The sequence below is a fragment of the Sinocyclocheilus anshuiensis genome, unplaced genomic scaffold (genome assembly GCF_001515605.1).
Source record: "Sinocyclocheilus anshuiensis isolate Anshui unplaced genomic scaffold, SAMN03320099.WGS_v1.1 scaffold482, whole genome shotgun sequence".
Lineage (NCBI taxonomy): Eukaryota > Metazoa > Chordata > Actinopteri > Cypriniformes > Cyprinidae > Sinocyclocheilus > Sinocyclocheilus anshuiensis.
In genome coordinates, this window is record NW_015547676.1 from 1,152,341 (window position 1) to 1,167,029 (window position 14,689).

A 14,689-nucleotide genomic window follows, 5' to 3' on the forward strand; every position below is an offset into this window, starting at 1 on the left:
TATATATATATATCAGTGCTGGGCAACGGTTACAATTTTTAATCGCGATTAATCGCGGAAAATCATGCATGATTAATTGCATTGTTATGCACAAAATTTAATAATTAATTTAAAAGTAGTGTATTGTGCACTTTTTTTCATTTAAAAGTACTGCTATATGAACAAAAGTGCAATAACATTTGGTTTGCAAACACTTTAAACAAATAAGGTGCTTTTTTAGAGCAGTATTCCTTTTACATAGTACACCGTAAAATCCCGAGTGTTAAATTAACACTGCTCGGAGCATATATGGTCACCAGTTTGAATTTTTGTTTGTCATGCGTCTAAAATTTCTTATTAAGAATTAACAGAGATTTAGATGTTAATGTTTATTGAAAATAATACTATTTGAACCATTTGAACTATTGTCACCATTGTGGAAATAAGTGTTTGCTTTATTTGGGCTCTTGACCCTTGACTTTTTAACATTACTTTTTCTCTGGTTGCTGTAACTGTGTTTTTGAAACTCATTTGTTATGGCAAGAAAATCCAAGAGAAATTATGTTCAGATTATATTAGCCATATCATTGATAATGATATTGTTGTCATGTAGTAGCCAGGTTCACTGGTGTCACCAGTGGTAATGTGTAATATAGTTTATGTTATTGATCACAACTGTGTTTTAATGAAATAATATGAAGAGCTTTAAAAACACTTTGCACACCAGTTTTAGAACATCTGTGCTGTTTAGACACGCAGACATCAAGAATCAGCATATGAATCTCAACAATGGTGATGATCATCAGACAGATTCATGTTGCATTGCATTCTGCTGAGATTCACATGCTGATTCTTCATGTCTATGAGTGCCAGAATTGAAAACTCTTTATGAACCATATTTATAAAAGTCATTTATTACATTTTTCTCACATTGTTCTCATATAACTGCAACAATATACAAATCATGAAAGCACTACAGTTTTAGATAAATTACAATCAGAGACACATGACATGATTTTACCATAAGTGCCTTGCCATCACATGTGTTTAACACACACAATTGTGCCAGCCAAAGAGAAACTTAAATTTAAAAAGTCAAGGGTCAAGAGGCAACTAAAGCAACCACTATTCACAAAAATGGTAAGTTGGAAAAAGAAGAACCTAACCATTAATTCTCAATAAAGAACTTCTGTTTTAGATAGTCTAACTGGTTAGTAATGCATGAAGCTGGTGATGCTGTTTGTAGAAAAAAGCAAGTTATGCTCAAGAGTCCAGAGCCTCGATCATAACATTATAACAGGCGCCTTCCGAGTAGAGACCTGCACGATCGCGGGACCCAACGCAGCAGAGTGGGACAACTCTTGATGGACGGGTGTGGGCGGGTAGACACTCGTGTGTGCGGGATGCGGGAGAATAAGGGTGTACACACACTAGGCGTTTTGAGCCGGCCCTGGCTCAGTTGGAAGAGGTGGGCCAGAGTGCGGTTCAGTTATATATAGATCAGTGAGTGTGAGCGCTGAACTTCTGATACGTGCAGCATGATTGTCATATATATAGATTGTTATATATAACGTCTTACCTCCTTTATGCCTTATGCCAACAAGGGTTTCTGCACCTAGTACTAAGTCATGTTTTGCTTGGGGATCAAGTATTTATTTCACTCACTGAAATGCAAATCAATTTCTAACCTTTATATAATGTGTTTTTTCTGGATTTTTTGGTTGGTAATCTGTCTCTATACGTTAAAATAAACCTACCATTAAAAGTACAGACGCTTTGTTTCTTTGTAAGTGGACAAACTTACAAAATCACCAGGGGATCAAATAAATATTTTCCCCACTGTGTATATATATATATATATATATATATCATAGCGTAGCGTCAGTTCTGGCAGGTCAAGCTCTCATCAGCTGACTCTCAGCTGTCCCCCGTCTACCTATAGGGATGCGACACCTATCGCAGCACTCATATATGTGACCCTGGAGCACAAAAGCAGTCTTAAGTCGCTGGGGTATATTTGTAGCAATAGCCAACAATGCAACAAACCATACATCAATGGAAAGCTTATTTATTCAGATGATGTATAAATCTCAATTTTGAAAAATTGACACTAAGACTGGTTTTGTGTTTAAGCTATCAGTCTTTGTTATTTGATCTTAATTTAAAAAAAAAAAAGTTTAATAGTGCAATTCCTGATGAAGAACAGAGAAAAATCCAGAAGTCAGTTGCGTCAAACCTGGATAGACTCGTCTTAAGTGTCATTTCTGCTTTTTCAGTTCATCTTCCCACTCACCGGTCCAGTTTTAAAAGAACAAACTCCTCAACTGAGACAGAGTCAAAGTTCTCTGTCTGCTTCGATTAGTTTTCTGTTATTTGCCACACATACTCCTGTCAGATAGGTGTCATAGTATTGGCACACAGAGAACTTGTGTGGCATGCATGCTCTCTTTCACGTCCACATTCCCAACCCACCACTGATTATGAACCATTATCAACCCAGATTAGGTTAAATCAACCCAGCTTCCTCACCCAGCAGTCTCAACTCAGTGTTTGGGTTGAAAAAAAAAAATAACCCAGTTAAGCTATCAGTCTTTGTTATTTGATCTTAATTTAAAAAAAAAAAAGTTTAATAGTGCAATTCCTGATGAAGAACAGAGAAAAATCCAGAAGTCAGTTGCGTCAAACCTGGATAGACTCGTCTTAAGTGTCATTTCTGCTTTTTCAGTTCATCTTCCCACTCACCGGTCCAGTTTTAAAAGAACAAACTCCTCAACTGAGACAGAGCCAAAGTTCTCTGTCTGCTTCGATTAGTTTTCTGTTATTTGCCACACATACTCCTGTCAGATAGGTGTCATAGTATCGGCACACAGAGAACTTGTGTGGCATGCATGCTCTCTTTCACGTCCACATTCCCAACCCACCACTGATTATGAACCATTATCAACCCAGATTAGGTTAAATCAACCCAGCTTCCTCACCCAGCAGTCTCAACTCAGTGTTTGGGTTGAAAAAAAAAAATAACCCAGCACTTTTTAGAGCATAGTTACGGTACCTCATTCAACTGCTCCAGACATTTCAGATGCTCATCACTCACACTAACCAACCAATGATAGAACATAAGGGGGACTTGGTTTTGTCCATCAGGAATTGGTTGGATGATTGTTCTTGATCGTTGTTGTAATTGCTGCAGTAATTTAATGCGAGTGACAGGTTGCTTTAAAGGACAGATTGAAACTAGTCTGGCTATTTGACTGCTTTATTGCCCAGCCCTCATACATCAGAGAAGTGGCATGTTTTGATTAAAGATTTGGAGTGCACGTAAAGGTAGTTTTAACTAATAGTTGGAGTTTCCAGCTGCCGTATTGAGCCTTACAGTTTCTCCCATTGGTTATTTGATGAGTCTTTTGTAATTCTGGCTCATTGATCTTCAGTCTGTTTGAGATTAAAATGGCTACTCTTCTGAGTCTGATGATCTTATATATTTTTTACCACAAAGAAAAAGAGAAAAAAACTGTATGATTATTCATAATGTTGGAAACAGGGTTGAATAGCTTCAGTTTTTGAGCTTGACCAAAACAGGTGGGTGTTAAGAAGTGATTACAAGTGACCAGAAGTGAAATCAGATTAGACACTTCCTTCCAAACCTCTTTATTTGAATGTCACGGCACATTTTGAATGTCTCCTTTGTCTCACAAACCAGTTTCAGGTCTTGGATTCTTGGATGGGTTGAATCATGTGTGTTTGATTAAGGCGACATGCAAAATGTGCAGTGTTGGGGTCTCCAGGAACAGGCTTAAAAACCACTGCTTTCAATGGGTTTTTTCCCACATCACTCTGCACTTCATACCCTCATAATTGTGATATCCTTGCGATTTGTTTTTAAAGAAAACACTGAAATGTCACATTAATGTAAGTATTCAGAACCTTTACTATGACACTTGAAATTTTCTTCAGGTGTTTCCTATTTCTATAGACCAAGAGTGCCCAATCCTGCTCCAGGAGGGCCAACATCCTGCAGATTTTAGCTCCAACAGAATTGCCTTTGGCTGCATTCGCACTACAAGTCTTAATGCACAGATCCGATTTTTTTGGCCCGCCTGTTTACATTCACTTTAGACACAACTGGTATCCAATATCTGTTTTTACATTCATTCGCGCCCATCTGTGATCTCTTTACTATGCACATGGTAGTAGTAGGCCATCAGGTTTTGAATGGCCGTGCTATTAAAATTATTAATATGATTCACATTGAATGGACATTATTATTTCCCACCTTGGACAACAGCTGTCATGGATGTTTTGCAGCACAAAATCTGACTGAACGGATAAAGACCAGAAAATAACGGTAATTTTAATTTGTTATTTTATCTACAGCTCGTTAGATGTAGAGTTCTGAAGTGAAATAAAGTAGCGCTGTAAGATTATAGTAAGATTATATTTATTTGAATAAATCTGAATGAATTAACAAGAGAGAGAGAACGCACGAGTGAGTAGCCTAATAGTGAAGCTTGTTGGTTTAATTAAAAACAGTTATCACCTCATTGCTGAGAAATATTATGTAGCTTTTAATAGTGAAGCTATTGTATTTATAAAATTCATGGTGCAAGGGTTGAAAACCAGCTCCTGCATATTGTGCAATTTCTTATATATAAAGTTCCCACCTCAATAAAATGCAAGCACATACAGCACACCGGCATTTAAACGCTGTCTTTATGGGCAAACATGTTGCTCTCACATTGTAGGGGCTCAGAGTTCTTAGGGGAACCGGATATGTGTGTTTAGATGCAGGTCGGATGTCCAGATACCGGATATGTATCCGATTAAAATCCACATTTGGAAGTGGCCCAGATCGGATACGAAAATGCAGATTTTTGTGTTTACACATGTGCAACAAATTCTGATCTGTGTCAGATGTGAGCAAAAAAATCAGATTTTTTGTGCCAGTGTAAATGCAGCCAAAGTTTCTAGTGATCCTGAAGATCTTAAATAGCTGGTTCAGGTGTGTTTAATTAGGGTTGGAGTTCCAGTGATCCTCCAGGAACAGGTTTGGAATTTTGTGGTCTTTCTTCGATTCAGTGGAAAGAGACAGTAGAGATGTGACAAGGAATAGCAGGGGAGAAGAGTCGAGGATTGGCACCAGAAAAGGACCGCGCAAGCCTGGAATCAAACTGAGGTCAACCGCATACATGTCATGAGCATAGACCAGGGGTCTTCAATCCTGCTCCTGCAAACCCACTGTCCAGCAGAGTTTAGCTCCAGCCCTAATTAAACACACATGAACCAGCGAATCAAGCTCTTCAGGATTGCTTTTGAAAAATCACAGGAAGGTGCATTGAAGCAGGTTGGAAACAAACTTTGCAGGACAGTGTGTCTCCAGGAGCAGGGTTGAAGACCTAAGGCATAGACAACTGGGCCACAGCTCTGACATGCTTCTACACTTAGACTTTGAGTCTACCTGTGGCAAATTCAGTTGATTGACATGATATCTTTATGTGTCTATTAAATAACCTAAGATGCATAGGAGAGCAAAAAAATGAAGTCAAAAGAGCTGCCTCAGATCTCAGAGGTGAGATTGTTTCAATGCGCAGATCTAAAGACGACTACACAAAAATTTGCTGTACTAAAGTAATAAATCATGTGGTTCCAAACCCGTAAGACCTTCATTCACCTTCAGGACACAAATTAAGATATTTTTGATGAAATCCGAGAGCTTTCTGACCGTGCATAGACAGAAAGGGTATTACCACGTTCAAGGCCCAGAAATATAGTAAGGACATCATTAAAATAGTCCATGTGACATCAGTGGTTCAACCGTAATTTTATGAAGCTACAAGAATGCTTTTTGTGCGTCATGGTACTGTTGTGAACACGCGGCGAAGACTGACACGGAAGAGAAGAAATTGAATAAAGCCATTATTTTTGTTTTCTTTGCGCACAAAAAAGTATTCTGGAAGCTCCGTAAAATTACGGTTGAACCTCTGATGTCACATGGACTATTTTACCGATGTCCTTACTACAGTGTGTTTCTGTGCCTTGACCATGGTAGTTCTCTCAGATTTCATCAAAAATATCTTAATTTATGTTCCAAAGGGTGAGTAATTAACGACAGAATTTTCCTTTTTGGTAGAACTATCCCTTTAAGGCTTTCCAATAGCACAGTGAATTTTTTTGATCAACCAGCACTATTCCTAGATCTAGTCGCCCAACTGAGCAGCCGGGAGAGCAGGATTCTGTGGTTTGATGAACCTCAACTCCAAGCATCGTGTTTGGAGGAACCCAAGCACTGCTTATCACCTGCACAATAGCTTTCTGCTGATGAAGGATGGTGGTTTTCAGAGACTGGGACTGGGGAACTGGTCATTCCTTAATGAAAACATGATCCAGAGAGCTAATGACCTCGGACTGGGCAGAAGGTTCACTAAGCACACAAACCAAGAGTAGTTTAGGGTCGACTCTGTGAGTGTCCTTGAGTGGCCCAGTCAGAGACCAGACTTGAACCCAATCAAACATCTCTGTTCAACCTGACACAGCAGAAGAGGATCTGATACAAAACATGGCAGAAAATCCCCCAATCAGTGTGTGTCATCTGGGTACTTTCTGAATGGACAATATGATTACCCTTTATAGAACACACAAAACAAAGTATAGCAGCCTTCAGAGTCGGAGACCTCCCCCTCCAATTTATTTTTCATCTGTATTTTTATTTACGTATTTATTTCATTACTTTTGATCATTGGTTGCATTGTTGCCAGTAATAGTCTGATGCAAAGGGACCAATAATGTGTTGCCGGTTACCCTAATTTACACTCTATATCATCGGAGATGATGCAAGCGCATACAAAGATACATTTAAAGGGGTCATACGACGTTGCTAAAAATCACATTATTTTGTGTATTTGGTGAAATGCAATGTGGTTTAAGGTTCAAAAAACACATTGTTTTCCACATATCGTACATTATTGTCGCTCCTCTCTACCTCACCTATCTGAAACACGTAGATTTTTACAAAGCTCATGATTCTGAAAAACGCCGTGTGCTCTGATTGGCCAGCTATCCAGTGCGTTGTGATTGGATGAATACCTCAAGCATGTGACGGAAATGTTACGCCCCTTACCATATTTAGAAACACACAGCGTCTCCACGACACGGCGGCGGCGGATACAATACTACAGCGAGAATCAAAGTTACGCCTTCTTTCTTTGCGTAATCATTTGGGCGGCATTATGCAAATCTTCCCACACAGTGATGTAGACATGTGGGGGCGTGTTTGAATGAGGCGATTTAGGAGGGTGTGGAAGAGTCTTAACTTTTATAAAGAATATCTCTTTGGCTTTGAGACTTTAGTCTTTGCAACTTTAGGGATCTTATCTATTCACGAACAGCTTGTAACACTCCAAAGAGAAAGGAAAAATTGAAATAGCATCTTTATGACCCCTTTAAGCAGTTTTAACATTCAGTACAAATTTAAAATAAGTGTACTGTCCTTGTGAAAAGTGCTGACACTCTTGCATTCTGATATTGTTGGTGATGATATGTTTTTCTTTGTATCTCCCAGCAGGAGAAGCCCAAACTGATCGACCCTCTGGACTATGAGGCTGTGATTTCAGAGCTTGAACCTGAGCTCAGAGAAGATCCTCTTCAAGATCTCCTGCTATTCCCAGACTTCGACTTCACTGTGAGTGCTTCGCTCTCTCTTTGTGTGCAAGTGTTTGCTTGTGCGTATCTGTGGCGTTCACGCATTTACATCCCGTGATGATGTGTTTTTTTGACATTTTGAAAGTGCTCTAAAAAGGGTCTTTTTTTTAAAGGTGTGGAAATTTACAAAAAAGTCATGAAGTAGGTGTTGAATGACTGTGTGCATGCTTGCGTATGTGTTAAAACTTCTCCCTGTGTGCAGCACTGAAAACAGCCAAGGCCTTTCCGACCACATCCTCTTTCACACATAGATCTGGCCTTTACATGGCACAAATATAAACATGGCTTATGCGACTTTTCTCAGTGAGCACACACAAACATAGCACCTCATATTGCTGTGTTCATGTTGAAAAATAGAGAGCTTAAAACCAGAAAGGCAGCGCCAACAAATCCAAATCAGCAATCAAGCTGAATAATCCAGAGAAACCGGCAGTAGGGCAAGCGCTGGGCACAGTGAATATATATACACAGCGTTAATGAATTCCAGATGCAGCGTATCATGAATGCATGTCAGATGTGATTGGGACCTCTACTGGTGGATGGTGGAACTGTTATGAGTAGATTTTGCTGTGGATATTACAACTTGTGTTATATTTTTGGAGACTGACGGACATGGTCACTATAAACAGTGAATCGTGTGGAAAGTACTGCATCATTTTTCCAAAATAAAAGCACATGTGGTTGGGGAAGCTACATCTCCCCCAAGCGCATATCTTAATTAAATCAGAGCCTCTAAGGTTGGCAAAAAAAAAAAAAAAAACTTGTTGCGGTACACTGGGCAGGTGATGAGAGACCCTTTTTTTAAATGGATGTCAATGGAGGAGAGACTTTAATATGCTGAATAAACTCAGATTATGTTCAAGATAAACTTTTTTTTTTTTCTTCTTCTTTTTTTGGAGGGCTGCTTTATAAGAGAAGTCACAGACCATTTTGAGTCAGGTAGAATTCAGTTTGTAGCACTTCATTTCTGTGATATCTGCAAACAGCAGGCTCGTTTGAGATGAGCTATATTGCTCTGATGTCATGCTGATGTATGCAAAAAACTCAAGAGACGGCTGAGCCAGATGTTGCAGTTGCTTTCCTCCGACTGCACTAACTATAGGCTTGATAGGAAATGACTTGCTGACGACACAGCTTAAAGGGACAATACAAACTTTGGTTAATCTTCAATGCACAATTTATGTATTTATATATATGGTTTCTGCTTCCTCCCTCTTAAAGTCCAGGTAATCAAAACTTAGGTCCAAAAGCATCATAAAGGTGTCAAAAAATGAATCCATATCAATAGAGCGTCTTGTGGAGAGATACGATTGCTTTATATGATGAACAGATTTAAATTTCGGCTTTTCTTGACATACATACAAACACACATGTATAGAGTGCATTAGAAAGGTAAACACTAAAGCTCCTGTGGCGTATGACACACTAGAACGAACCTTACTGGTTCTCATGCTTCACACACCCTCGTTTGAGCATCTGTGTTGACCATAAGTGAGGTGCTCTATGTGTGTTACTGTTTTGTTCTCTTGTAAAATGATTTTTTTAACCCCTAACTCTAATTTGTAATTTATACAGTTATGTTTTATGTTATGTTTTATGAAAATGAGCCACACTCTGGCTCTGGCAAGCAATGTCAGAATAAAGGCATGGATGAATAAAACAAAAGATTAATGAATACTATGTCTCATACTAGAGAGAGGTGTGAAATGCTTGCAGAGTGGGAACAAATTAGTTTGAGACCGCAATCACATAAAAGCACAAATGGAAGTGGAAAGTTCTGTGGGTGTTTTACTGACAATGTGCAAATTAAATACAGATGCAGATTAGTTCCATAATGACCAATGCAATCCACCAAGAGCAGCACAAATTAGCTAGAGCCAACAATCATGTGCGTGTAATCTGCTAACAACCCAGGCACAAAATGGGTTAAAACGTGCTTTTTTGGGGGGCACTTGACTACTGCAAACCTTGGTAAATTGCCTTGCATGATTTATTTAAATACTCTCCTCTCCTAAATATTGCATCTGAAAGGGAAACTCTTACAAATGCATATGCAATAAGGCAGGCTGCAAAAATAAGTATGTCTATACCCTTTCATTGCTTATTTTAGTAAATCCTAACAGTAGTTTTTTTATGTGTTTTCCACAATTACAGTTCTGGCATCAGATTTGTCCGGAGCACTACAGACTAAGCACGAATATAGGCCTAATAGAAAATAAAAATTATAATGTATTTCTATATTGTATATTGTGCTAGAATGTAGCAGTTTTGTCCGTGTCGCTTTGCTTTTAGTGTGCTGCAGTGAGAAGACACAGGCTTGTGAAGTTGTGCTTCCTGCACTGCGTTACCTCCTCAGCTTTTCATGCAAACCATCAACGTGCTCGGAGACATGGGACGCTTAATGAAAGTTAATGAAACAGCTGGGGAGAGCTATGTATTCTATATTTCTTTATTAGAAAATACGCAGCAGACAGTTGCGCTGAGCAGCAAAGTTAACAGCACAAGACTAAAAATCTGCTTTGCAAGCAAATGAAACGAGCTTACTAAGGTTGTTCTCGCTTCAGAACTCCATGAAGCAACATGTAAAATGACTCTGAGAGGATTAAAGACACCAAAACGAAAATTCCTGATTCCAGTTTAGACAGTCATGCTCATCTCGGAAAAACTTGTGTAATTTGATATATTTCACAAAGATTCAATAAAAAACGAGGGATATGTAACTAAAATACTGTATAACTAAGAAACATTTTAATAGTATATTTAGTGTTCAGGAGAGTTAGACATATTTTGTTTGTTATGCATCATGTGCCTTTCTGTTTTGTTATGAAAAAATAATTTCAGGTTCATTATACAAAAGCAAAGGATTATAAAGGTAGATATAGATATTATATTATATTACATAGATAGATGGACAAAGACCTTTCTCCACATAGAATCAAAGCCATAACATAAGCTTTAAGCATTTAAGTAAAGATGATCTTTTACCATAAGTGACACAAATTAACCACAAATTTTCCATTAAGGAGAAAAAAAAAATTCCAAAAGAAAAAAAAAAGTATCTTTTCTCAAATTCTTAAAGGGTTAGTTCACCCAAAAATGTCTGTCATTAATTACTCACCCTCATGTCGTTCCAAACCCGTGAGATCTTCGGAACACAAATTAAGATATTTTTTTTCTCACCGAGTTACCGTCTTCCACCATTTTGGAGAGTACCCCAGAACATAATCAACGTAATTTGCGTTGTTTACGTTCAGCATGCGCGCGCTTTCTACTGAACGTAATTACGTTGAACCCCTGATGTCACATGGACTATTTTACCGATGTCCTTGCTACGTTTCTGTGCGTTGATAATTTTCATTTTTGGGTGAACTAACAATTTAAATTTAATCAAGTTGAATTTTAAATAAAATAAGAATAATAAGACACTATCACACATGCACCAATCAAATGAAAGCAACATCAACATAATCCAACTTTGCATAGCATAATTGGCACACAAGCTGGAAGTTGCATTTAGATGTTTTTACACCGACAGTTCCCTTTCATGGGAACTTCGAACTGCGTCCTCTAGGGCTCATTTGACATAGTGGGAGCATGTACAGGCTAAACAAGCCTGTAAGCAGGAAATGTCTGAGGAGGGCAAAGAAGCTGAGGCTGAGCCTTCCCAATCCTCCTGCCCTGCGTATGATGAGCTTATACTATAGTCGCACCGGTAGTGACGTCATGGCTGTCGCCGGCCAATGAGTTGGTGTTTTTTCAATGTATGCTTCAGACACGGGTCACGACGAGGCGTTCCCCATAGCGACCCCTAGAGGACGCAGTGTCTCGTTCCCTACTCAGGGAACCATGGTTACATAAGTAACCCGAGACATTTTATTGCAGCTAAGGTGAAATGAATGCATTTACATTGCAATTACGACTGCATAAATAATTCTCTGAGATTAATGTTTTAAAAATGAAATTTAAAAATAGCAAAATGAAATTACTAAAAAGTGATATTGTTAAATATGAAACTAAATTAAAACCGCCAGTAGGCCACCAGTAACCACCACATTCTTGCTTGTGTGGTATTGCAGGACTATATTATAAATACAAAAAACAAGAACTCATATTTTTGCACCCATATCTTGAATTTCTGGTGGCATTTTATTCATTTTAACGGCATTTTTGCCCCCAAGCCCTCATTAATTTCTGACCCTGCTTACTGTTAAATGAGGTGAAATGTCAGCACTGCATTTCCCAATAGATTTATCTGACTTGACCCCTGGAAAACATTATTTTTAAGCCCTTCTTGGTGAAGAACAAACTGTGGTGAACAGTGGTGCAAGAAAGAATAAATCATATGAGGAGTGTGTCCATTGAGAGTGACGTACAGTACTGAGGGAGTTCAACTGTTCTGGCATCATAACGGACTTTTCCTCTAAAACAAAGTTTACTCCATCTAGATACTTCTTCGGTTTACTGAATTAGTCAGTTCAAAGGGAGTAATATTTGTGCATATTTTTGTAGTTCTGACAAATACTAAAGTAGCTTTTTTTAATTTAATTTTTAGCTACAAAATAAATAAATAAATAAATAAAAATAACTGTGTGCATGAAATTGTGCGATTATGATGCAGCATATACATAAAGGTAATAGTGTATTAACATTTGCTTCCAGGAGCTTAGCCATAGTCCTGCTGTAAGTATACTTCAACAATACTTCAACTGTTGATACATTTTCAAAGGCCTTTGTTGCCTCATCTTTCTGTCATGATTTAGAGTTTTCTTCTCCGGGTCTTAGTGTGGATGGGTATTTTAATTCTTTTAATTCGGTTTGTACAGAAATGTTACATGAGATTCCACCCTTAAAATATAGGGAATCAAAAAAACAATCACAGCCGTGGATGAATGATGAAATCCGTACGTCAAGGAAAATTTGCAGAAGGGCTGAACGAAAATGGAAGAAGGATAGGCTGCAAGTATCATTTGATATGTTAAGAGAAGCTTTGACAAATTTTCAGTCTATTGTGAAGGTTGCAAAAGCAAAATATTTCTCGAATATAATTAATAAGAACTCAAACAAGCCTAATATTTTATTTAATACGATTAATAAAGTGATTTTTCCTGCGCCTACTAATTGTCTCGAGGCTACTCAAAAGATGTGTGAGGATTTTTTGCAATTCTTTGTAAACAAAGTTGATAATCTTCGATCACAGATTATACCAGTAACGACCTTTCATTCTGAGTTAAATCATCAGAGTTAATTTAGTAGTTTTGAACCTATTTCTTTACCTCAGTTGGAGCATATATTAAGGCACACTAGACCTGCTGCACATCCGTCTGATCCTCTTCCTCCTCGGCTGTTGTTAAAATTGTTTGATCTTTTAGGTAAAACTCTTCAATCTCTTTTTAATAGTAGTTTAATTAATGGAAATGTTCCTGCTTGTTTTAAACATGCAGTAGTGCAGCCACTTCTTAAGAAACCAAATTTGGATTATACTGTTTTAAGTAATTACCGACCTATATCGAAACTACCTTTCTTATAGAAAATTTTGGAGAAGGTTGTTCTGTCTCAGCTTGCGTCATACTCTATTTAGATATGAATGCTGTTATAAATATGTTCCAGTCAGGTTTTAGGTCTCTTCATAGTACAGAATCCGCCCTTCTTAAGGTTTTTAATGATATTTTATTGGCAGTTGATTCAGGAAAGGTAGTTATTCTTATTTTATTTGATCTCACAGCTGCTTTTGATACCGTTGATCATGGTATTTTATTGCAGCATAAGAGCCTGGTTGGCAAGCAGTTTTCTTCATCTTAATACTAATAAGACTGAGTGTGTTGTATTTGGACCTTCTTCTGCTTCCAAGGAAATTATAAGTAGGTTGGCCGCTATGAATATAAGTGTTTCAGATCATGTTAAGAATTTGGGTGTAATGGATTCAGCCTTAGTTTTAGATAAACAGGTTACTAGTGTTGTGAAGGCTGCCTTTTATCAACTCAGAATTATTTCTAAACTGAAAACATTTATCTCTTTTAAGGATCTGGAGACTATTATTCATTGCTCCAAAATATATTGTTGACCTACTGATTCCTTATCAAAATTCAAGAAACTTGAGATCTTCGAATCAGATGATTCTTCATGTTCCCAAAACGAGATTAAAATCAAAGGGTGATAGGGCTTTCGCAGTGGCTGCTCCTCGCTTATGGAACCCTCTCCCAATGCACATTAAATCTTGCCCATCTGTGGACGCTTTTAAGTCTAGATTGAAATCGTACCTTTTTGGTAGAGCTTTTAGAATTGATTAGAGGGAGCAGGTTTTATATTTTAATGTTGTATCTTGTTTGTGTGACTGTATGTAATGTTGCTGGAAAGCACTTTGGTCAACGGCAGTTGTTTTAAATGTGCTATAGAAATAAAATTTGTATTGTATTGTATTGTGTGTCTCGAAGAAAAACAGTTTCCTGTAAAACATAAAAGAAAATGTCATATCACCATCTGGACTGAATATTCTGAAAAAAAATATATATATTGTCTTGTCATCAACATTGAGCACACCAATACACAGATAACTACCAAAAATCAATTTATTGAATTTACCAGTGCATGTAAATTATCCCAGTGATGCAAGTATGGTTATTTTTATGGTTATTTTAAGGTTATGGTTATTAAATTGGTTATTTACCAGTGGGGGGGAAAATAATAAACAAATAATTCTATGGCTTTTTCTAGAGGAAAAGTCCCTTATGATGCCAGAACAGTTTATCTACTCTCAATGCGTATGCTCTTCAGATGATTTAGTCTTAATAAAAAGTTGTTACTGGACTATTGGATGTTATTCAAGCTCAAATCACACTCATATATGAAAAAGAAGCAATAAATATGAGAAACTCAATGGATTACTACCATATTCTTTGTTTTTTGAGCTGTGATGTTAAATAAAGCATTACAAAATGTGACCCTGGACCACAAAACCAGTCATAAGGGTCAATTTTTTTAAATTGAGATTTATACATCATCTGAAAGCTGAATAAAT

At 37.6% G+C, this 14,689-nt stretch overlaps 1 protein-coding gene across 1 annotated transcript in view; it reads left to right on the top strand.

Annotated features, from left to right (window-relative positions):
- The window catches only part of LOC107703008 (dedicator of cytokinesis protein 10-like), an 89,274-nt gene that overhangs the window by 12,164 nt on the left and 62,421 nt on the right, over positions 1–14,689 (top strand). Inside the window, 1 exon segment of the mRNA XM_016505496.1 lies at positions 7,535–7,654. Coding sequence (XP_016360982.1) covers positions 7,535–7,654 — 120 coding nt within the window.